The sequence below is a fragment of the Talpa europaea genome (genome assembly GCF_964194135.1).
Source record: "Talpa europaea genome assembly, chromosome: 6".
NCBI classification, from domain to species: Eukaryota; Metazoa; Chordata; class Mammalia; order Eulipotyphla; family Talpidae; genus Talpa; species Talpa europaea.
This window is the reverse complement of record NC_140072.1, coordinates 36,803,037-36,827,552: the sequence shown is the minus strand read 5'-3', so window position 1 is coordinate 36,827,552 and position 24,516 is coordinate 36,803,037. Positions and strand designations below refer to the sequence as shown.

Sequence of the window (24,516 nt, the reverse complement as noted above, 5' to 3'; positions counted from 1 at the left end):
TTTTTCATTCAACTGGAACCACCTTTTCAGGAAGACTTTTGCTTAACTCTTTCCAAAATACTCATGGAACTAGGCAATGTAGGTAAGAACATTAAAAAAAGAGAATTTCACAAAGAAATGATGTCAAAAGAACATACCATATGGTGTAGAGATCCTGGTGTTACCATCAACGAGTTCCTTCCTTTACATGCCACAAAGTGACACAAAGAGATGTGACACCCCTCCAAGAGGGCCACATGGTGGTTAGATGTTGGCATGAGCAGGTGGTGCTGGGTAGGACCTGCCCTTCAGCACTTCCTATGTGACTTGAGTTGTGAGCACTGGTTCAGATTTCTCCATTTCCTCTTTTTTGACTTACAGCCCTGAAAAGGACTCTTGAGATTCAGCTCTGATCATGGTGTGCCCACCTCTGGCTGCAGAACAAGTGGATTAAAGGGATGTCAGGACCACGGAAAACCATGCTTGCTTTGGGCTGGATATTTCTTTGGCTTGTTGTAGGAGAAAGAATTGAAGGATTTGCAATCTCAGGTAGGGGTTTTTAATTTTCTTGCTAACACTGAGTCGTGTGGTCAAAGTTAAAGTAACATATAACCTGATATTTCAGCAGCATGGCATATTAATAAAAAAATTTCCCTATTATTGTCAGGTTGGATATGGGAGGAAAAATAATTAAATTAGCGTGAACTGCTTTTAGCAAATAGCAAGCATTGATGGGAAACCCAGTTACTGGGGGTTCAGTGGGGGCAACTGAAAGAGAACAAAGGGTGATTTAGAAAGATGGGTGGATGGGGCCACCCTGGTGGCACAAGGGGTTAAGACAAACGCAGCCTCTGAGGCTGTCTGCAGCCACTGCAGCACGAGTTTGATCCCCAGTCAGGGAGCTACCCACATTGCGCTGCAGACCTCTCCTATCTTGTCCGCTGCTCCCCTCAGCAGTGTGTTTCAGTCAGTCTGCCTATTCTGCTCCATACTGTGTCTTTGGTGAATCCTCTGACCCTCGGTGCCTCCTGCCTGCACCCCAGCTCTTGTATGCATAAAAAAATATATCTTTAAGAAAAAAAAAAAAAGAAGAGCCTCCCCTGGTGGTGCAGCGGTTGCACGCTGGGCTGCGAAACTGCCCACAGCCTTGGCGAGGGTCCCACATGGTGCGACAGACCTCTCCTGCCACACCCGCTGCTCCCCTCAGCAGTGTGTTTTGTCAGTCTGCCTGTTCTGTTCCCTGCTCTGACTCAGGTGAATCCTCTCAACCTCCCGCACTTCTGACTGTACCCAGTGCTTGAATAAATAAAAATAAATGAATCTTTAAAAAAAAAAAAGAACAACTTAAAAAAAAAAAAGATGGGTGGAAAGAATTCAAACATGAACTTTTTTTCTTCAAAATGAGAACAGTGAAGACAAAAGACACACAAGTGAGCCTAATCCTGTGCTAAATCGTTTGTTTGTAAATAAAAGAATTTCCTCTTCTAATGCTTTTCTGTGTTGTTTTTTATTGTATTTTTTTTTTTAAAGTTTGTGGCACTTTTTTTTTTTTTTTAAAGATTTATGTATTTATTTATACAAGCACTAGGTACAGTCAGAAGCGCGGGAGGGCGAGAGAATTCACCAGAGCCAGAGCAGGGAGCAGAGCAGGCAGAAGGACCGAAGTACACTGCTGAGGGGAGCAGCAGGCGGCAGGAGAGGCCTGCGAGCCACATGGGACCCTCCTTCGGTGGCCGGGGAGTAGCCGGGGGGATGGAACCGGCGCTGCAGAGGCTGCGGGCAGCTTCGCAACCCAGCGCTCAACCGCTGTGCCACCGGGGAGTCCCTGTATTGATTTTTTATTGTGGTTTTCAGATTGCCCCACCAAAAAAATTCTTCGGACATACTCTTCAGGGAGTGAGGAGGAGCTTGTCTTATTTTGTGATTTAAAAAATTGCAATGATAATAAGAACCTGTCTGATGTCCAGTGGTGTCTACAACATCCAAATGGAACCGTGCTAGGGGAAATTACCAAAAACTATCCTCACATCCTTCAAGAGAAGAGCCTTCATTTTTCAACCACAGAGCTGAGTAATTCTGGATCATACATTTGTAGGCCCAGGATGAGGTATGTCCCAAATGAATTCTTACTAAAAAAATTCCCTAAATTCTGTATTATTTGGACATGATGTTTATGTTCACAGAAACTTGTTAACTTCTGTAGGAGTTCCCAGGATGAGAACTGTTGTGTCAAGATAGTCTTAGAGGTTAAGCCCAAGACAAATGAATCGTGTGCGAATCCTGTATCACATAAGCAAGACCTTCTTCTTGGTGCAATGGGCTCCATTTCTTGCCCCTGTCTCCGCAACCAAAGAGATGCTCCAGAACTGACCTGGTACCAGGTAAGAATGTATTCTCCAAAACTTCTGTGAGAGCTTGTTTTTTATGGTGACATAACAATGTGGGATTGTGAATCTGAGGTCTAGAGCTTCCAAAAGTCTGGCCTTGTGCTTACAGAGGAGACCAGACTTTGTAAAATGGTGTTTCACTTAGGTAACCACAGTGTGATATTCCAATTATTAGAACCATCCTTTGGATCAGTGCCAGAAAAATGTCTAAAATTCAAGTACAGTACACATCACATATGACAGGATTATGAAGACTGGCTAAAACAGAGGCCAGATTAGTTCATTTTTACTGTCTTTTAAAGCAGTGTGTTATAAAGGAGATGGAAGCACCGATAACTACATCTTGAAGGATTTCTAAAAGAAACAGGAGGCTGGACTACTTTCCAAAGATGACATGTCTGGGGGAACTATTAGGGCAAACACAGGGTGGCCCTGCGTGCCAGGTGTCCTGCAGGGGAGACAGTGTCTGGAGAAAGTAAGGCTAAGCATAAAAAGGAGCAGGGACAAGGAGAAGGCAAATTTCAATATGACTTTTGAGTTATGAACTATGTGTGAGTAAGCTTCCAAAACAACAAAACACAAAGAACCGCTTCATATTTTAATCATGTTTATTGTTATTTCAAGTGCTGATATCTATGGGTATCTATGTATATTCATGGAAGTTTCTCCTCTGATATAACCTTATCTCCAATGACCCCTGAGCCACAGAATCTAGGAATATAATTTAGTTGCTTTTTACACTTGCAATAATTGTTTAATGTCCATAATTTGCCTTAAGAATCACACAAATTTTAAAATTCGCCGTTAAATTTTCTGACCACAAAAACATTTTAAATTGCTGCTATTTGAAGTCAGGTGGACCATGCTTATCTGGTGACTTCATCTCTTCCAAGACACAACAGAGGCTCCTGTACAGGTATTACCAAGGTGTGAGAAGGCACTTCCTCACTTGATGCCCTTGAGAATTGGTGACTATATGTCATGACATCCAGTGTAGAAATAAGTATAGCAGGAGGGAGAGTGATTTGCTTAACAAAGGTCGGGTGGCCTCTTCACATTTTATTTATTTTTTTTATTTTTTATTTTTATTTTTTTTATAGAGGCATGCTTTATTTATTTGTTTGCTGGTTTGTTTGTTTTTGTTTATACATGCACTGGGTACAGTCAGAAGTGCGGGAGGGTGAGAGAATTCACCAGAGCCAGAGCGGGGAGCAGAGCAGGCAGAAGGACCGAAGTACACTGCTGAGGGGAGCAGCGGGCGGCAGGAGAGGTCTGCGTGCCATGTGGGACCCTCCTCCGGTGGCTGGGGAGCAGCCGGGGATCGAACCGGCGCCGCAGAGGCCGCGGGCAGCTTCGCAACCCAGCGCTCAACCGCTGCGCCACCGGGGAGGCCCCCCTCTTCACATTTTAAAGTGACACTGAACTTATGCTTGTCTCCATGAAGTTCTAATTCAAGAAGCCCATTAATTTCATAACCTCTAACATGAAGTCAATAAAGGGAGCCAATGGTTCTGTGCATTGTTTTCAGTTCTCTTTTAAGAACAAAACTTCATCTGGCTCAAAAGTATCTATAATGCTGGGCCTCCCCTGGGGGCGCAATGGTTGAGCGCTGGGCTGCAAAGCTGCCCGCAGCCTCCGCAGCGCCGGTTCAATCCCCACATGGAGGGGAGGGTCCCACATGGCACGCAGACCTCTCCTGCTGCCCGCTGCTCCCCTCAGCAGTGTATTTCGTCACTCTGCCTGTTCTGTTCCCTGCTCTGGCTCTGAATTCTCTCACCCTCCCGCGCTTCTGACTGTACACACACTTCTGACAGTACCCAGTGCTAGTATAAAAAAAACAACAACAAAGTATCTATAATGCAGGATGTCTCAGTTTATTAGGGTTGAGTCTTTTTTAGGCCAGTAAAAGCAGGCTTCGCTTGCCTCCTGTTATTTCAGGTGAAAATGCCCTTGAACTTTAAATAATTGTAACCTTGGAGAGAAAGCCATTTTTTACTTGCTTGCGGGTAAGCACAGCCACAAAGTAGTTCCCAGCTCTCTACTTATATAATGTTTACAAACTAACACTATAGCTATGTGATGTTCACAAGAGGAAGTTTTATTTCATTTCTCTTGGGTTTTGACTGCATGAAAGGAGATGTGTTGATGGCAAATAGATATCTGTCTAAAAGTAGGCAGCATTCGGGCCTCCCTGGTGGTGCAAGGGGTTAAGATGCAACCTATGAAACTATCTGCAGCCACTCAGCACAAGTTCGATCCCCGGTCAGGGAGCTACCCACATAGTGCAGCAGACCTCTCCTGACTCGCCTGCTGCACCTCTCAGAAGTGTATTTCAGTCGCTCTGCCTGTTCTGTTCCCCACTCTGTCTCTGGCGAATTCTCTCACCCTCCACACCTCTGGCCTGTGCCCCAGTTCTTGTATGCATAAATAAATATTAAAAAAAAAAAGTAGGCAGTATTGGCTCCTGTTAAAATTGTACCTTCTGATGCATATTTGCATAGGCCAGGCTCAGGGCATATTTTATGACTCCACATGTGCCATCACCTGCAAAACCTCAAAAAAGCACTGTATCCTTAAAGGGGAGGCATAGGCAGGAAATAATGCGTAGTGCTCCCTGTCTTCATGTTAAACCTCAGGTACGCAGGTATCAGGTGGAGGTGGTGGGTCCCACCTAAGGCATCTCAGCACAGGTAACATGAGCACTGACTGAGATCATGAAAACACAATGTTATTGTATAGATGAAATGACTGGCCAGAGAGGTGCCTGCCAAATGTCTAGGATATCCAACTGAAATAAATCCATGGGATGGGGTTTCTGGGGGATTTCAAAATAGGTTTTTAAAGACACATTCAATAAATATAGGGTTGGAGAGTTATAACTGAAAATATTTAATAACCCAGAAGTCAGACTAAAAGGGAACGATCTGCTGTTATTTTATTAATTTTTGATTTCCTGGTTATTAATTCTAAGAATACTTTCTCCCTATTTTAATAATTTGTGAAATTATAATGAATAAATAGCCTTGGCCTAAACAGATGTCATGTTAAATGATAATTGCATTTAATGAGAGAGCACTTTTGTTCTTTTTTTAAATAAATTTTTTTATTAATAATATTTTTTAGATTTATTTATTTATACATACAAGAACTGGGGTGTAGGCCAGATGTGCGGGGGGGTGAGAGGACTCACCAGAGACAGAGTCGGGAACAGAATAGGCAGATGTACTGAAATACACTGCTGAGGGGAGCAGTGAGTGAGTCAGGAGAGGTCTGCTGCACCATGTGGGTCACCTCCCTGGCTGGTCTCGAACTCGTGCTGCAGTAGCTGCGGATAGTTTCACAGTGCTGCATCTTAACCCTTTGCACCACCAGGGAGGCCCCACACAGTTGTTCTTTAACTTAGCTCAAAATCTGACAAGAAGCAAACTTTATCAAAGGACAATGGGAAAAAGTCTTCTCGATGGCTGGGAGCACTGAAATGTGGTGTTGGTGACAGAGCTGTGACCTCCTTCTAGTGGGATTTGAGCACTGAGTAGCTTTTCCATTGGTGGTTTAAGAAAATCTCTCTTGTGCCACATTCATTTGCCACCGTGCTGACGTGGCCACCTCCTCATCACTCAGGCTTGTGTTCCACGGAATCTTTGCACATCGACCTGCCACTTCTCTCTCTCATTTCCTTTTGGTCTAGTCTTATTGTAACAGGCAGTTGTTGGTATTAAGTAAGCCTTGTGAAATGGAGAACTGGTGAGGATGGTGAGGCTGGCTAGAAAAAATCAAGGGGATTCCAAGGAGAGAATCATCAAACTTGAATTTTGAAAATTGTTTCCAATGTTGACACATTGGCACATTCAGTTGTTCTCACTGTGGAATTTCAGATCTCTCATAATCTTGGACAACTTCCATGTAACTATTTAACATTATAACCCGCATGTTTTTTAATCAATACAGAAAACTGAGAAATGTACTCCTTCCTAGTTTTGAACACTGTTGATACAGTCCCCAATTGCAGTAGCTTGGGACAGATCTGTTATGTGATTGATTCATTCTAAGTTGGCAAACAGGTCTTTTTCGCAAGAACAGCAATCCAGCTGGGCCTATTTTGGGCTAATAGAACAATGCAGCCCATGTTCATGATTTTATCCTATTGTTTTGGTATAGGTGCATCATTCTGCCTGTTAAGAGGTTGGAATTCTGATTTTGAAACCCAACATATTAGCCCTTGCTCCAGATTTATGAGATTTGTAGATGAGATGTATGTGTGTGCTATCTTCACTCAATCACTTAGTAAAAATACTGAACAACCCGGCACTAAGGACAGTTCTCAAATATTGAATCTAGACTGATCCTTCTGGTTACATGTGGTCCATTAAATCATAACTTAGGGGTAAGTTACCCAAAGAACTAAAAAAAGACTCCCAAGCATTGAGTCATTCTGCCCACATGTACCCATTTTGTTTAACAAGGAGATCATGAAATATTACCTAAGTGACTCATTTAGTGAAGACACAGTGTGATTATTGTATCCCTCTGAACCTCTGAATTAATCATTCCATCAGGGAAGGAAAGAAGAAAATGGACACGGTCGTTGTTAGTATCAACTGGCTGATATTAACCACTTTTTTCCTTTATAAGGGTTCACAGACAATCTGTTTAATAATTCATTCAAGTGTTTGAATAGGGATTGCTATCTAGCTCACCAGTCTGTAATTTCCATTATCTACTCCTTTTCCATTAGTAGATAAATAATAGTACATAATTTATGTATCAGTAGAATGTTACCAATTGATGATTGGGGCAAAAGACTGTGAAGCTACACTTAGCAGAGCATAAAATGGGCACTGGATGCACTAACTTGAAGGTATGTTCCAAGAATGATGAGAGGTTGATTGTGGTGGGAGCAGAGTTCCCATTACAGTTAGAACTGGAAACAAAGGCAATTGTGTTGGTTATATAGTTTGGTTATTGTGTCCCTGCTGGTGTAGCTGAACTGGACAAGTGTGAATCCTGATCAAAAGAAAAAGCAGTAGGAACAGAAAGAAGACAGCAGACACTGGTGATATTTTCAAGGATGAAAATAAGAGATTAAATACTTTAAGGATATGAAAAAAGAACTATCCTATTTTGGGTTCCTAGGACTGAAAACATATTCATAACAATTACCAAGTTGGTGAAAGCAAAAATTAATTCAATTAGGGGTGTGAGACAGGGGACATATGCAGATCTGGACACAATGAATCCGTATCGGGGAGCAATAAAAGGAACATGAAAACCTCAAGCTCATCAGAGGGACAGGACTCAAGATGTTGATGCATGACCCTTCCAGACTAGAGAGAGGAACCCCAGGAAGGAGCGCCACTGCATTGCTCAGTTCCAGGGAGCATTATTTTCATAAGACACTAGAAGTTTCCTTGTGCTCCCTACAGTGCTTGTGCTGCCTGGGAGTATATGAGCTTGAATGATCAGAGTGTAACATTGAAATAACTGCTCATGTTAGTAAAGGATACATTTTTTATTTTATTCCTCCCCTTATTCATAACTTTAAAAGTAGTTTTAAATAGTTTCAGCCTTTTTTGTGGTTGTTGCATGTTCTAGTTCTCCTTAGGTTCACACTCGCTCTTTTCATATAGGTTCACACTGAGCTGTCCCTCCTTCCATATTTTGCTTATGACTATTTCACATCTAAACAAAACAACAAAACTCCTGTGTAGTTCCATTAGCCTCACTTTCCTACTAAGAGCATTTGTGATGGCATTATTAGAATGGGTTTCCCATCATTCTTGACAAAAATTGCTTCTCCCTTATTTCTTTTCTTTGGCTCTTCCTTTGAGTTCCATCCATGAAATCGTAATGCTGCATCTTAAATCATATTTATCAGGTCCACTTTACAATTACCCATTCTCCTGTGGCTCAGCTGAGGCCTTTGCTACAACTGTGCATCCTCTCCCATTATCTTCTCTAGGAATTTCCAAAAGGGCTCTATGTGTACTTCTGTTCTTTATGTAACTACTGGAGTCTCTAGAGTTTTATCTCTGAGTTTTGCTCCATACTTGCAAACTTAAAAAGTTTCTTAGTCCCTGTGCTCAGTTGGGTAGATATTTAACCATCTGTCAGCCTCTTACCCCCTTTTTACTTCCTACCTGCAGCTGTCTCTCTCGGGCCAGTTCTGGTCTTCCTTTTAGGCTCCTTGTCAATCTACTGGAAATTCCTTCTTGGGCTGCAGAAACCACACCAGAGGTTTGGAGTGGGGGAATTCCAACTTCTATGAGTCAGAAAAGTGGAAGGGAAATTCCTCAATCAGAACAAGAAATTCAGAATCAGAAAAATTAAAGTGATCTTCAGTCTTTTCACTTGTGCTAGCTGTGTGATAGGGACCAAAATATAAAATCCATTTTCTCGTCTATGACACAGAAGACCTAGAATCTATGTAAGCAAATCCATAATCTTTTGGGTAACTATATGAGATGACACACGAGAAACACCTTTGTCATCTCTATGGGTAGTAGATTTTACTGTTTTGTTCTTTTTGTCAATCTCTTTTCTTTGACTACAAAAGTGAGAGGTATGTTCCTGGTAGTTGGCTGGAGACTAGAAAGCCATGTGCTGCATGGAATTAGGGGATAAAGGATTATTGGTATACTGCCTCCTGATCATTTAAGTATAATAGTTTTTGCTTAAATTTATAGGCGCTTCCACACTTAGTTGCCAGTCACTTTTCTAAAAATTTCTGAACATGTGTCTCAAGCTTCAAAACCTTTCTTTCAAAAAACAAACAAAAAAAAAGCTTCCTTTCAATTATACACACATTTATTCACTTCTCATTTAAAAAAAATCTTCCCATTGCTGGCCTGCTTGCTGCACAGTGGAGACACAAAGACTAGACACATTTACATGCATCACCCTTTGACCTTGGCCTTGCTTCTTAGATGTATGCTTTCCTTCAAATGTTTCTAAGGTGGCACTGAGTGACTGGTTCCACATATTCTTCAAGGTTCTGATTAGCCAGAAGGGAGAACCCTGCCTTCCTGTGACCTACCTGAGCATGTTCCATTCTGGCTTACTACTCAGAGCTGCAGCTTTCAACTAAGAGCTCACTGAGAGAAGGGGTCTTTGTTTATTCCTTCCAGTGTATACAGGACCAGCTATGTGTCTCAGTACAAGGCTTCTGTCAGTGGGCAGTACCAGCCGTGGCTGCCCGCGGTAATGGAGGTCTGTGCTCATAGCCCTGGGGTCATAAAGTGGCCGATTCTGCTCTGGGGGCTGATAACTTATATCTACAGGGGCTTCCTCTAGAGTTAGAATTTCAGACTGAGCCCACACTATCCAGCAGGGAGAAGTGATGGGGGGGGGGTGTGCATTGAGAAGAGAAAGATCAAGATTGACAAAGAACATGGTTAATTAGGAAATTGCAAGTGGGTAGAGAGAAAGAGCCCAGGAAGGAATGGCAAGATCAGAGGCTGAAGAACTTCAGACTTTAGCTTACAGGTACAAGAGCATCATTGGTAGATTCAAAGTAAGGGGAGAACTTTTCATAAAGGTATTTTAGTTTATATTTGCCTTTGGGTACACTGTGACCTAAGTAAGTGTTTTCTTTTTCTCTTGTTAAAGATTTATTTATTTATACATACAAGAACTGGGGTACAGGCCAGAGGTGTGTGGGGGAGGTGTTGAGAGGGTTCACCAGAGACAGAGTGGGGAACAGAACAGGCAGACTGACTGAAATACACTGCTGAGGGGAGCAGTAGGTGAGACAGGAGAGGTCTGCTGCGCCATGTGGGTAGCTCCCTGGCTGGCCAGGGATCGAACTTGTGCTGCAGAGGCTGTGGACAGCTTCACAGTGATGTGCTTAACTCCTTGTGCCACCAGGGAGGCCCTAAATGTTTCTTAATCATCGGTCATTCCTTGTTATATTTATATTATTTACTTCTTATTTTAAATTTACATCTTACTCTTAATAAAGTTGAATGTATGTAAAGAGGGAATGTTTTATTAATCCAGTACACAGAAAATCTGTCACTTTCCACATATATATATATACACATGCATAGACACATATACATATATACGTTTTTAAAATATTCATTTAGAACGCTATTTAGAACACCATGAACTTTCTAAAATACTTTCAATAGCCTGAGTCCTGCTTTGGAAAATACTAGAATACAGGGTTAAATAGCACTTTGTGGGCTGATTAGATTTGGTACCTTCATCTTCACATATAAATGTAATCAAAATACCCCTCCTGTCAAATAATCAACATCAAAATACCCCTCCTGTCAAATAATTTTCTTACAAATATTTTTTGAACAATTTCTCTTCATATTTGGGGCTATTGTTGCAACGCCCTTCTCTCAGACTTGCCCAAACTCCCCTGGTTCAAATTCATGAAGTCCTTCTGTAGGTTCAAATAATACTCATAACAATTATCTGATGAAAGAAAGTTATTTAATTTTCTTGTCTCTTGGATTAGAATGGAACACTGCTGCCTAAAAAAAGGAGCAATCCACTCTCAGTGGATGAGGTCTTTATACAGGATGGGGGCACCTATGTGTGTGATTACACTCAGTCTGATGAGACAAGTTCATGGACAGTCAGAGCCGTTGTCCGAGTGAGAACCATTGGTAAGTGACATTTCCAATGCGATATCTGACATTTGAACAACAATCACCTAAGTCAAGTTATCTTTCTTTGTCATCTTCTTTAGCAACTTTTTTTCCTTTCAAGGAAGAAAAAAAGCAGTCATACAATTATAGTAATGCACAGCCTTGAATGTGGACCAATGTCTGTTTTCCCATTAATCTACATTCTATTCTCCAGGAAAACAAATTCTGAGTTAGGTTCAAATTGTTACATGCTCAGTTCTTCCCTTGTTGATCTCTTGTTTGTTTTATAAGAAATTAAGAAATTACATTCACTATTTCACAAGCAGAAATAGTGGTATCTATGTACCTAACACCAGCTTTAATAGTTATTCACAATTTTCTATATGCTTCAATTTTGCTTTTTATTAAGAAAATGAAACATTGCAGGCACACAATCAAGACTGAGCCCTCCTCCCTTCCAAGTGCCTCCTTCCCAGATGTGTTGCAATCCTGTCATTCATAGGCTTTCCGTTTATGGGTCTTTTTTTTTTTCCTTTTTAAGTATGTATGGCTTCATTAATAAAATGGTATAGTATCCTATGTTATAAAATGTGTTTTGTGTTATACATAAATGGCCTTATTCTAAAGTATAGTTTTACCAATTAATGCTTCTGTTAGCAATGAACAAATTCCCATTAATCCCAAACATTTGATGTAATGAGACTTACTGATTAGTATTAAGTGGGCTTTCTATTTTTCCCCCCCCAATTAACATTTTTCTGACTAATGAAGCTGAACATCTTGTTAATGTATTTATTGGCTTTTTGGGCTTATTCTGTGACTTGTCTATGCTTGACCCAATTTTCTCTTGGGTCATATTTTTCACATGGAAACTTGAGTTTCTAGTTTTATGAATTATGGTTAAAATTTGAAGAGAGACTTTCAAAATATTTATATATCACACATCACAGCAAGCATGCCTTAGGATTTCTCAATGCCAATAATGACTTTTATGTTTATCTTATAGAGAAAGACACTAATCACAAACCAGACATTCTGGATCCCATCAGTGACACTCTGGAAGTAGAACTTGGTAAGATGGGTGACAGCATCACCCTGGAATTACATCACGCTCTAGGAGGGGTCTAAATGTGACATCAGAAAAAGGGAATCATTATTTTATGACAAACTGAATTGGATGAGTCAGTGACTGACTATATTTGTAAACTTATCTAGTTTCTTAATCTTTCTAAATCTGTTTTTAAATCCATAAGTAGGCAAAATGAAGCTGACTTCATAAGTTTGCATTGAGAAGTAAAGGACAATATATGCATATATGCTATGTAGCTTGTGCATTGCACATGCACAATAGATTTTAGATACTTCCTACTCCCTCTTGGATGCCTCCCCTCCATGAACAGGTGGTTATATATATTGGCCAAGTCTATAAAATTAGCCAGCTTACCAACTTGAGAATAGAGTTTGTTCGGGCTTTTTAGATATTTGTAGGAGAATACTAGAACTTCTGTTCAAATAATTTCTCTTCCAAAGTAGTGTCTTCTTTTGGATAGAAGCGGAAAAATGGCTTCCAGTGGTCCCCTTTTATCTTATCAACTTCCATAACATTTATAGTCTCCCCAGAATCAAATAAGAACAGCTCTATTTTAAATATAATGTGGTTATTTCAGTCATTCAAATGTTTCTTTTAAATGTTTAAATGTTAGTCAAATATTATTTAAAATGTTAATCAAATACTTGTAATTGTAGAAATGTAAAAATAGTATTATGACAAAAGACCACTAGATGGCAGTAGCTATGTATCTGATTATGGAAATAGCACTATGGGCAACATCACAAGAGCAGAAGGAACAGAGAAAGACAATTAATTCAAAATAGCCAAGATACATATGATATCAGTAAAATTTAAGGTATTACTGGGGAAAGCATTATTAAGATACAAGATGAGTTTTCAAATTGAGTCCCTAGCCATTTCTTGGTGAAAACACTGAATTGGAGGTAGAGCGTAACTGGATGCACCTTATGGAGAAAATGCGTAGAAAAGAGTGTTATAATAACATGCATATTGATCCAAAGTGTGTTGTTCACACAAAGTGAATCTCAAAGCAATTTCTTCTTTAAACTACATGCTTATTTTCACATATTATGCAAATATTGGTTAGTGCGATGTTCTTTGTTGGCACACCTTGGGGACATGATCAATGGATTTTATATGCTTCCTTATTCCTCCCCACGGAGTAGGTGATTACATATATTAGTTATATGCATGTGATTAAGAGTGTCAGTTTAACCAGTTTATCAGCTTGGGTAGTTTTAATCTTATGAGTACAGTGTTTGCACTACCTTTCGGGGCTGGTCACTGAAACTCCTTAACCTGTGTATCCTCAAATCATACCAGAACCTTTGGCACCATGGCAGCTAACTTTCATTTTAACAACATAGAGTCACAAATTTGAGAAATGAGCATTGCACCTTACAGACAAACGCACCCTACTTTATTTGCTACTGAATGAAAGATAGGGAGAAGTTGAGTTATTTCTGGCCCCTGTTTTACCCACAAACCCAATTGGATTAGGAAACAATTTTCAGGGTACCTTTTCTCCTGCACAGGACAGACATTCTTATGGCTTCTTTCCTTCCTGTTTTCTGTGAACCCATCATTTTCAGGAAAACCATTAACTCTTAATTGCACAGCACAATTTGGCTTCGAAAAGGACTTTGAACCTGTGATAAGATGGTATATCAAAGATTCTGACCAAGAATGGGAAGTCCCAACACCTGAGGGGGAAAGGTAAGACGGAAATAAGTGGAATCTGTTCTTTGCAACCCACATCAAATGCTTTCACCTTCATAAATCTCTAAAAGGTACACACAAAAGTAAACAAAAACATGCAATTGATAGCATAGCTGCTAGGGCCCAGGGGTGAAGAAAATTAAAGTAGTGGAATGCAAAGTGCATGTTAATTTTAAAAATGAGATACTTAAGTTGTTTGAAAGCTCAATTTGTAGAAATAGTTAATATGGCTGGTTTAATTTCTAAATAGGCTTCTTAAATAGAAGTAGCATGTCCAACAGATGGGAAAGGATGCCATCCACCCAATCCCATTGTTCTCCATGCCATCCATTCAGAGCAGTGATCAGTTCTGGGATCCAGAGTGTATCCAGAGGAAATGGCGCAAATTAAGGAGCCTGATAACAAGTATACATGTGAAGTGAGGAATACTTGAAACACTCTACCCTAGAAAAGGCGACTGTTGTGATACACTCTTTGGAAGCACTTGGAAGCTACTATGTCTTAAGAGAAACTAGATTTAGAGCACAGAACCCAGATCAGTGGACACAATTTACGAGGAAGACAATCTGGCTCACAGAAAGGGAACTTCAAGACATTTGGAGCTAACTCCTAACAAAGCTGGACTCCCGTCCCTGGAAGGATTAAGGACTTAGATTCAATCTGTCAGGCATCTCTCTAAGGGAAACAGCCCCTCATTTTTCTAAAGACCTGTTCCAAAGGAACAGTGAACTTACTAACCACTGATTTTTTTAAACATGCCAATGAACAAATATAATATCATTTTGAAAAGCAGACATCACTACAAAAAATAAAGAACATATTTTGGTAACAAAAATAAAATTTAACCAGAACTTCTAAGGGGAGTCACAGGGATCCCGTTAAGCTGATATGGCATCAAAGTTCAAAGTAGCCAAATGTAGGGGAGGGAGCAGGCTCTGACTTCACACACCTTTGGGTTTGAAACTGATTTCCATCTACTGGCCACGTGAAGCTCTACTCTGCGAGGCCCCTGTGAGGAGAGTGACAGTAGCCTTGATAAGCTTAACATAGCGCTGGTATAAAGAGGAACTTTCCCACTAACTTGCAGCTTCTTCTCAGACTGATCAAGCCATCCAGTTAACACTGGACACATTATGATAGAAAGAAAGGGCCAAATTTAATTAAATACATACGGAGAACCTACGTGGCTATAAATTCTGGAGTAAAAGGGACACACTATGTATTTGAGTAAGGAATGAGATAGAGAACTGGGGCTTCCAGGAAAGAGGAAGGTGACTCATATGCCAGAAACCAGACACTCCACAACTCGATGTTTGCCCTGAAATATAGATGAGTTTCTCTGATTAAAAGGTTATTTGTGGAGATAAGCCTCAATCTGGGTGATATCTCTAATCTTCATTCTTCTAGATGGTAAAGTTTCTTTTGAAGTCTCTAGGACCTTGATTTATCTCAGCTGGAAATAATCTATACAGCAATTTGACCTATCTTGGAAGAGCTGTCCCTGACGTGTTGGGGAGACCTCTCCTTCACTGACTTTCCATAGAAAGTATTCAGTGAATACAACTAATACAACAAAAACATCATCCACAAAAACAAAATAAAACAAAACCCCAATATCCAAATTGTGAAAAAATCCTCAGACTCACACTTCCTGGATGGGGCAGATGGTATAGGCTCAAGAATCAGGCTGCCATTGCCCAGTGCTGAGACTGTGGGCCATCACATACATTCTGTGCCAGGTCCAAGTCTTGACCAAGTAAGGAAATCACACTGTTAACTTGTAGAGTTCTTGTGAGGTGAGGAACAGAGATATGTTTGTCTGCATTTAGTGCTCAGAGATTGCCTGATCCGTAGTAAGCTCTTGGAAGCAGTTAGTAATTTTTAATATTGTTCTTAAGTTATTGTTATTTTCTGTTCTGAAGGGGAATTCTTAGAGAGAGGAAGATCAGATGAAGCCCACAAATAAGTTATATATATATTTTTTTTTCTTTAAAGATTTATTTATTTATACAAGAACCAGGGTACAGGCCAGTTAGATTTGCGGGAGGGTGAGAGGATTCACCAGAGACAGAATAGGGAACAGAACAGGCAGATCAACCGAAATACACTGCTGAGGGGAGCAGTGGGCGAGACAGGAGAGGTCTGCAATGCCATGTGGGTATCTCCCCAGCTGGCCAGGATCGAACCCGCACTGCAGATACTGCGGACAGCTTCATAGCAAATGCGCTCAACTGCCTGTGCCACCAGGGAGGCCCTAAGTTATATTTTAATGTAGAGGATTAGAATTGATGGTTAGAAGATTCAGCAACTTCAGAAAAGTGAATTGTCTCTGACAATATTCTTCTGGCATGTCTGCCCACTATTTCATCCATTTCTTCTCTCAGAGCCAAACCATTGGCTGCTTGCATGAGTTCCAAATACTTCAAACAGGTGTTGATCTATATTCATAAACAGGTGTGATATTTTCCCTCCTCTCTTAGGATTGAAACCAAGATAACAGATGAAAAAATTAAGCGAGTCATCTTTTTGAAAGAGGTGACTCAGAGTGATCTTCATAAGAAATTTATTTGCTTTGCCCAGAACTCCATAGGGAACACTACCCGGTCCATCCAGCTGAAAGCAAAGAGAGGAGGTAAGTCTGGAAGTTTGCCTAGGAATCGTTCAACTACAACTCGTGTTGCAGTTGCTGTGGATAATTTCATAGGTTGTGTCTTAACCTTTGCGCCACCAGGAAGGCCCCGCTCTTCATTATTTACTCATTCATTTATTCATTCACTCACTATTTCACATATTCACTTGTTCATTCATTAAATAAATACCGATAGGACATGTTTTATGTGATAGGTATTATGCTAAGACCTAGGTTTTTTTTTTTTTTTTTTTCCTATTGTCCTTTCCTGGATCTGAATATAAAAGATGTGATGATTTACTACTGGAGAGTGGAAGAGAAAAAGAGTATTCTAGCTCAGTGTTCAGAGAGATATGGGTCTATCCCAGATCAAAGTCTTTGAAAGCTGAATAGAAATTGCTGGGAAGGAGTAAATTTTCAACTTCTTCTTAAATATCTGTATAAAATATAAATTTCTTTAAGAAGATACCCAGATAAAAATTATATAATTCATTCAACTAATGGGTGATTATAGAATAAGGAGGTTATGAAAGTTGCGATGCTTCATTAAGACAAAATTTGTGCCTGATTCCTAGTGGATGCTCTATACCAGCTTCCCTTGGCAGAGGTGGGCATGAGACCCCAGGCGTCAGGCAACATGGAGTGTGTGAAAGTAAAGCAGGTGGAACTCCTCACCTCAGGAAGGTTAGAACTTAATAGTTACAGTAATGAGAGGGATGCAAATGTGTATTTGTGCGAAAGTATATGGAGGAAAATAAATTAAGGTATCTATGATCAATTTCCCAGACCAGCATGATGAGGAACTGCCTGTTCTCCTGGACTCTCTAAAGTTCATTGTGAGACAGTTCCCTCAAGATGTGATTTAAGGTATTACCAGAGTCAAGAGAAATGCTTCCATGACAGTCATTTTGAAAAATGATATTAAGTCCAGAGAAGACACTGGGCAGGGCCCCTCACTGACTGAAAGCGGTCTTGGCCCAGGAATGCTATCATTGCCTTTGCTCATGGCTGCTGTGTTTCCCCAGTGGTCTTCATATACATCCTCCTCGGGACCACCATGACCCTGGCAGGAGTGCTGATGGGCTGTGCTCTCCTCTACATGCACTGGATTGAAATAGTCCTGCTGTACCGAACCTACCAGAGCAAGGATGAGACACTCAGAGGTAAGGTGACCCCAACTTGCCTCTGTGTTTTCCTCACAGAACTGCTATAGAAGGAAGCATTTGAGGGATGGGTGTTCTCAGGTTGGGAAGTCAGGCCCCACAGGCCTTGAGACTCTCCTTCTGGTCTGGTGCTTTCACACTCAGGAGGCTGGGAGCAGGTAGAGTACCAACCTCTTTTCATCCTAGTTACCAAGAATCTTGCTGACCATGGAATTGGAGGACATATTGGACTTGAAAATAATCTGCTGGTCAACTTAACACTTCATGCCTTAGTTTCTTGAGTGGATTAAGTACTGTAATTGTCATGCCAAGCTAGGCAGAGAATCTTGAAGTGACATGCTCTGAATGGAACTTCTGAGTGTTCAAGTTTGGGTTTAGGGCCTAGACAGTTTGACCTAGAGACCCTGTTAGCTATTTTCTTGATTAGCTTCATACGGAAAATGAGGGGGCTGTAGTGTAAATGAAGATTTCTCAGGCTTTTGCCCCATTGGCCTCTGTGGCTATCACCTGTGGTCTTGAATGCAGGAGATGCTTGGGAGCATGGGCTCGGATTATGCGTGGCTGATGGTGGATACCTGGAGTATGGTGTGGGCATACGTAAGTGGGCACACCTGAGCCTAGAGGCTGAGGCTTATAAGGGCAGCATCACAGAGGATGGCATGTGGCAAAGGGCAGTGGAAAGCAGCAGAGAATAGCTAAGAGAGGAAAGGGTGTATAGAGATTTCTCTGTGTGGGGTGGGCAATTTGCTATCTCCCTGCTGGCTTGTTTCCTCTGCATAAGCTGCCTGAACTGATGATGAACTTACCTGGCTTGGGATGATTGCAGAACAGAGGCTTAAAGATGGTGGAAATTCCAAATATCAGAAAATTGTGAAGTTCTGTAAAATGCATGGACTTGGGACCACCAAGGACTTATTACAATTAATCAAGTGTCTGTCAATGGTCTGATAATACAGGATAATGTTTATTAATATTTGATTCTTCAAAATAGAACTGCTTCAGTGTTTTTCTAGCCATGGAGCTCTCTAATGTTTGATTATCTACAGTTTTAGTAAAAGATGCTGTTGTTTGGAAAGAGCAGAATCCCTTCTGCTGATTCCAGGGGTAACGAATTACCTGACGGGGATACCCCTCACACACCTGAGTTCTTCTCCCACACCAGGAACTCAGCAGAAAATTCTCAAATCTCCAGGGAAAGGGTGAGGAAAGAAATGCTAAGTCACACCTTTCTTTTGGCTGATTGTTTAGAGTCTGTATGAGAGATCTTTGAGTCAAGAGTGTTTTTGACATTTATTTTCAAAAATTAGCCTTTTTGAATTGAGCAACTCATCTAATCAATGTCTTGATCATTTCCCTATATGACTTTATACTTTTTTCTACTAAAATTCTATTGAAGAATCTAGAGCTTTTATAAAAGTATTCATCAAGATGAAACATCTACATGGGCCCTTCTTTGCATTGACAATATTTCAGTAATGTATGGGGAAGCAGACCAGGTTTTCATTCATAGAGATTCAGTGTCAGCTGTAGTCTAACATTTTTCAACAAAATGACTTTCCTTTTAAGTTAATACTGAATAACCAACATATTAGAGAAACATAGAATGTCAGAATTTTGGAGAATCTAAGAGATTGTTTAATACTTCCACTCTCTAATTTTATTACTAAGGAAATTAATGTCTCCAGGTTATAGAAATATTCTAGTTTGAGGGCTTGAGCATAGAAATGGAAGGAATAGGGCCTTCCCAGTGGTGCAGCGCTGTGAAGCTGTCCGTAGCCTCTGCAGCGCGGTTTGATTCCCAGCTGGCCAGCGAGCAACCCACATGGCAGGGTAGACCGCTCCTGTCTTGCCCGCTGCTCCCCTCAGCAGTGTTTTCGGTCCATCTGCCTGTTCTGCTCCCCACTCTGTTTCTGGTGAATCCTCTCACCATCCTGCACCTCTGACTGTACCCCAGCTATTGTATAAATAAAATAAATCTTAAAAAAAAAAAACCAAAAAAGAAATGGAAGGAATAGAGGCAACACCGGTGTGTGACACACTGATTGCTTGGTGCGTGCCTGCTGACCAAGTTCTGTGAGCCTCATCCTTCCCACTTGGGCCAAGAGCAACTTCTCCAATTAGTCTCCCGGGCCTGCACGCTCTAGCATCTTCCTCTTTTGTCTCCTGAGCCTCCTCCACCCACTCTTCCTTTTTAATTGTAGCCACTTTCACCACTAAAGCCTCTCCTTAGGTTTACCTTGAGTAAGGGAAATATCAAATGGCACCCGCAACCACTTGTTTTTCATTTTGAAACAATACTCTTTGCTGGGCATTGTGCAAAGTGCTAAATACCAACCAGATGTGTCTAATTCCAAAGCCCACATATTAGCTTTTGAGATTTTTCACCACTTCCAGTTCATTCTTTAGCATGTCCCACTACTGTCAATATGCATTTGTAATAATTTAGTCAATAGACATGAGACCTTGAGAATATTCTTAAATCAGGTTTCATAAGTAGAGTTTCCCATCTAGAAGGGGATGGGAGCGGAAAGAAATTTTTTACACCTACTATGAGCCTGGCACCAAGTAATTCATTTCCATGATCGCATGCAACCCTGAAAGCAGCTTGCCAGTGAGTTGTTATAATCTCATTTTGTTTGTGGGATGCAAATAGAGGTATATGTGTGTTCAACTCTCTCATGTGAAAGATACTATATTAGCAGTGCTTTGCTCACTGGATAGTATGATTTGATGGAGCAGACTCTTCTTTGATGTGTAATTAATAAGCTGGCAACATTGCAGATGCAAAGAAAGCTCAGAGGAACTCCTGAGTACATGTGATTTAATCATTGAAGGACCAGCTGTTTGATCAGACCTCAGTGACCATGAAGAAGTGCTTCCTAACTTAGAATTCAATTCTGTGTAGATGATCGATACCACTCAGGAGGGTGATTTTGAAATAAACACAGCTGCTGCTTTTTATTTTTTACATCAACTCAGTAAGGGTCAAGCACATATAGGTATATCATCATAATAAATAATAAGGAAATGGATGGTTATTTTCCCTCTTCCTTAGATAAAAAGGAATTCGATGCCTTCATATCCTATGCAAAATGCAGTTCTTTTGAGAGTGAGGTCGCTGTATCTCTGAGTGAAGAAAACTTGGCTCTGAATCTATTCCCTGAAGTTTTGGAAAACAAATATGGATATAATTTATGTTTGCTTGAAAGAGATGTGGCTCCCGGAGGAGGTATGTTCTGATGGAAAAAATAAAGAACAAAAAAAGATAGCTAAATGCAAGTGCTCCCTAATTTCTTGTCATTCTGTATGTTGGAATCTACATGTTCTGTAAGTTTTCAGAGCTTGGAACATCCTGGGTAACAACACAGAAAAACACTTGCAGAGAGATGCTCCATCATCATCAAAAAAAAAAAAAAAAAAAAAATCTTCAGAAAAAAAAGTCAACTGTATATTGGGCCCAAGGGAGGCCTTCCAGAGCAAAGATATTTTTCTGGGCCTGGGCAGGGAGTCATCTCTGTCCCTCTGTCCCTGATGGCACCCTGCTTTTTGGGAGTCTGCCCTCCATAATCCTGCAGGCTCCTCAGACCTGTGCCCAGCCCCAGGTACTCATGAGACACGCATGCATTACTGACCAATTCTGCCTCAGACAATCACTATGGTGCCTGGGACATTCCATGCCTCTCTGTTATCCCAGCCTACCTTGGTCCAGTGAGCTTTGAGCATAGAGAAATTGACAATTGGAGGAGACAGAACACAAGGCGAGGAATGTTGAATTGAAAAATCACTGAACACTAGCGTCTACCTCAACTATTGATGGAGCTGATCTAGTAGACCAAATTTCTTTTCTGACATTAGAGTGTCCATTTCAAGAAATGCTGTGGGTGGATTGGGGAGATTCAGGCTTATTGTGACTCAAGTTTAACACAAACAATTACAAATAATTCAATTCTTTGTTTGCAGTGTATGCAGAAGACATTGTGAGCATTATTAAGAAAAGTAGGAGAGGAATATTCATCTTGAGCCCCAACTATGTCAATGGACCTGGTATCTTTGAACTGCAAGCAGCTGTGAATCTTGCCTTGGATGATCAAATGCTGAAACTAATTTTAATTAAATTCTCTTCCTTCCAAGAGCCAGAGGCTCTACCTCATCTAGTGAAAAAAGCTCTCAGGGTTTTGCCCACAGTCACCTGGAAAGGCTTAAAATCAATTCCTTCAAATTCTGGGTTCTGGACTCAAATACGCTACCACATGCCTGTGAAAAAATCTAAAGGACTCACATGGAGCCAACTAAGAATTATTCCGAGATTTTTCTCTGGAAAAAAACAGAGAAAAACAGAAACCACTGGGAGGAGCTCCCAGCCTAGGGAATGATGGTTGAGCCCTGAACTATCTGCCTGCCAGTCCCTGGTGAGTGGAGACATTGATGGACAGACACACAGCGTTGATGGAGCAGATGTAAAATGGAAAGTCTTCTGCTAGCCCTGAGCTAGCTTGACAGGCACTGGATAACACTGAAGCTGTGGTCAGAACCTCGAACTTGGCAGAGGGAGAGTGAATTCTCCACATGCACATATGTGCAGTACACGGCGCCCTAAAAATTTCCCAGTGAGCTGAGCAGAAGCAACAGATACAGCCACTTTTGCTTTTTGTAGCTATGGACTATCAGGTCTACTGTGTCTTTCACTGGAAACCTGTGATTTAAACTTTGCCTGAAGCTTTCCTGTACAGAAGACAATTCTTACTCCATGTTCCCCCATTAACTGAAGCACAGAGGCAAGAAGACAAGGGGCAAATGGGAACATATTTGGCCTCTGTTGTGTTCTTATGGGAAGTGCCCGTCTGGGGGATAAGGGCACTTATCCCCTTGTGTGCTAAGACACAAGCCTGGGGGCGGGGAGCAGAGTAGGGCTCAGTTCAATACTGCTCTTTCCCTTGGGCTGGGACATTTGTGCAGGGCCTGAAGTATACACTGGGGCCCTGGAATTAGGGGCCAACTAGGCCAAGATAATTAGGTCAATGAAGAGTCAAGTAATGGCCTAGCAGTTACCTACAAGGTAGAGAGGCGGTGGTGAGAGTCAGCAGCCAAGGGAAGAGTCCAAGAAATAAGTGTACACTGGTTAGAAGACAGCAAGAATGGAGCTTGAGCAGAACCTTAGTCTGAGTCAGTTGCCCGTGTACCTCCTAACCCTGCTGGCTTCAGGGAAAGTCCTCTGAAGTAGCAGCGTGATGTGCTGAAGTCCCATGGAGCTGTTCCTGATAGACAGGGTTAATTGGACTCTCATAATTTTGTTCTGTTTATGAAAGTTCTATCTGCAGGTAAAATAACGTTCTGGTGATTCATGAATGCAAAAACTTCAGACTGTCTCTTCCCTGAGAGAATGGAATGATTCATTGGAGCAATAAAAAGTGACTTCTGGACTCATTCATCAGTTATGTGTCACATCTACTGTCTGAATATGATCCAGGTATGGAGCGGCCAACAGCCACCTTATCTGGCCATTGCTTGGTGCCTGTGTGAATTGCTCTTGAACTCCTTTTTTCGCAGAGCCTCCCACATCATAGAAACCACTGTGGCTTTGGCACCAAGCAACATCCTTGTTGAGAATTTCAGTGAGAAAGTTAAAGATGAGTTAAAGGGTATAAATTATTCCTGAAGGAAGTTCTTGTGGGAAGACTCATTGCAGGGTTTCCGCAGGGAAGAACCCACACTCTCTTCATGCCATTGTGCTAGGGGACGGCCGGGATCCCTGCTTTTCCTGCCACACTGTCTGGGATCTAAGACTCAGAGACTTCTTTTGGCCTGTTTATGTAGGTTTATTTTATTTTAAAATAGAGATTGCTACAGCTGATGTATCCAGAGGTCCAGAGGTTTGTTCTGAGCTTTAAGAAATCTCAAGCTGAGTCTCAGTTTCACACATACACAAAAGAGGAGCTACCCAGCTCCAAAAATTTACAGAATAAGTTTTTTTCCAGATTAGTAGGTATATGGGGGATGACACATCAACCTTTGGGATTGGCCTTATTTCTATTTCTTACATGTAGATCAATCAAAAGAAAGCAGATAACCAAAACAAGTTTTATAGCTACAGGAGCCTGGTGGTAATTAAGCAGTTGAACTTGGTGGGATACAATGAGAAAAGAGTACTGATTTTCCTGTATATCTTCTCACTAAGGTGGCCGACTGTTCTGGTCCCTGGTTTCTATCTGTTCAAATATAATTTTCCTAGTGCTCTCTCACTCTGGAAATGCGTCCTCATTTGGGTGATGGTTGCCCTAACTCACACTCCTAGGGTACTCCCCACTGACAGTGGATGATATCTCATAAATCTCACAGCTCTCCCAGTATTTATTCTCTAAATTATTTCCAGATTACAGTTGCAGATAAGATGGAGTAGCATGCATGCTCTGTCTTTCCCACTTCTGCAGCTATAAACCTGGATAAAACTGATTGAGAATTCTGAAAAGTAAATAGAAGCAGGATACTGGAGAACACAAGAATTCGAAGGTCCAAGATTTAATTTTCCTTTAATATTCCCTGGTTTAGGTTCAGTGCAATCTGAAATCCAGAAGTAGACTTTAGTGATGACAGGAAGAGTTCCAGAAGCCCTCTAGTACTGCTATGCAGGCAGGGAAAGGAGTTTCCTAACACTCCTTTATTTATTTATGCATACAAGAGCAGGGGTGCAGGCCAGAGGTGTGGGGGTGTGTGTGAGAGGATTCACCAGAGACAGTGGGGAGTAGAACAGGCAGATCCACTGAAATACACTGCTGAGAGGAGCAGTGGGCGAGATAGGAGAGGTCTATTGCTCCATGTGGATCACCTCCCTGGCTGGAAATCGAACCCTTGCTGCAGTCGCTGCAGACATCTCCACAGTGCTGACACTTAACCCCTTGCGCCTCTAGGAAGGCCCCTATATATACATATTTTTAATGGTCTTTAATTTCCCAACCCTTACACAGACCTA

The 24,516-nt window shown here is 41.2% G+C and overlaps 1 protein-coding gene across 1 annotated transcript; it reads left to right on the top strand.

Annotated features, from left to right (window-relative positions):
* Nucleotides 1-458: 458 nt before the first annotated feature.
* IL18RAP (interleukin 18 receptor accessory protein) lies at nucleotides 459-21,922 on the top strand (the record flags this gene model as incomplete). The annotated part of the gene is made up of 10 exons (XM_084234790.1): nucleotides 459-528; nucleotides 1,834-2,086; nucleotides 2,183-2,360; nucleotides 10,834-10,984; nucleotides 11,973-12,038; nucleotides 13,631-13,754; nucleotides 16,238-16,389; nucleotides 17,412-17,549; nucleotides 20,605-20,778; nucleotides 21,510-21,922. 10 exons carry the CDS (start codon nucleotides 459-461, stop codon nucleotides 21,920-21,922), a joined length of 1,719 nt encoding a protein of 572 aa, XP_084090916.1.
* Between the last annotated feature and the right edge of the window lie 2,594 nt (nucleotides 21,923-24,516).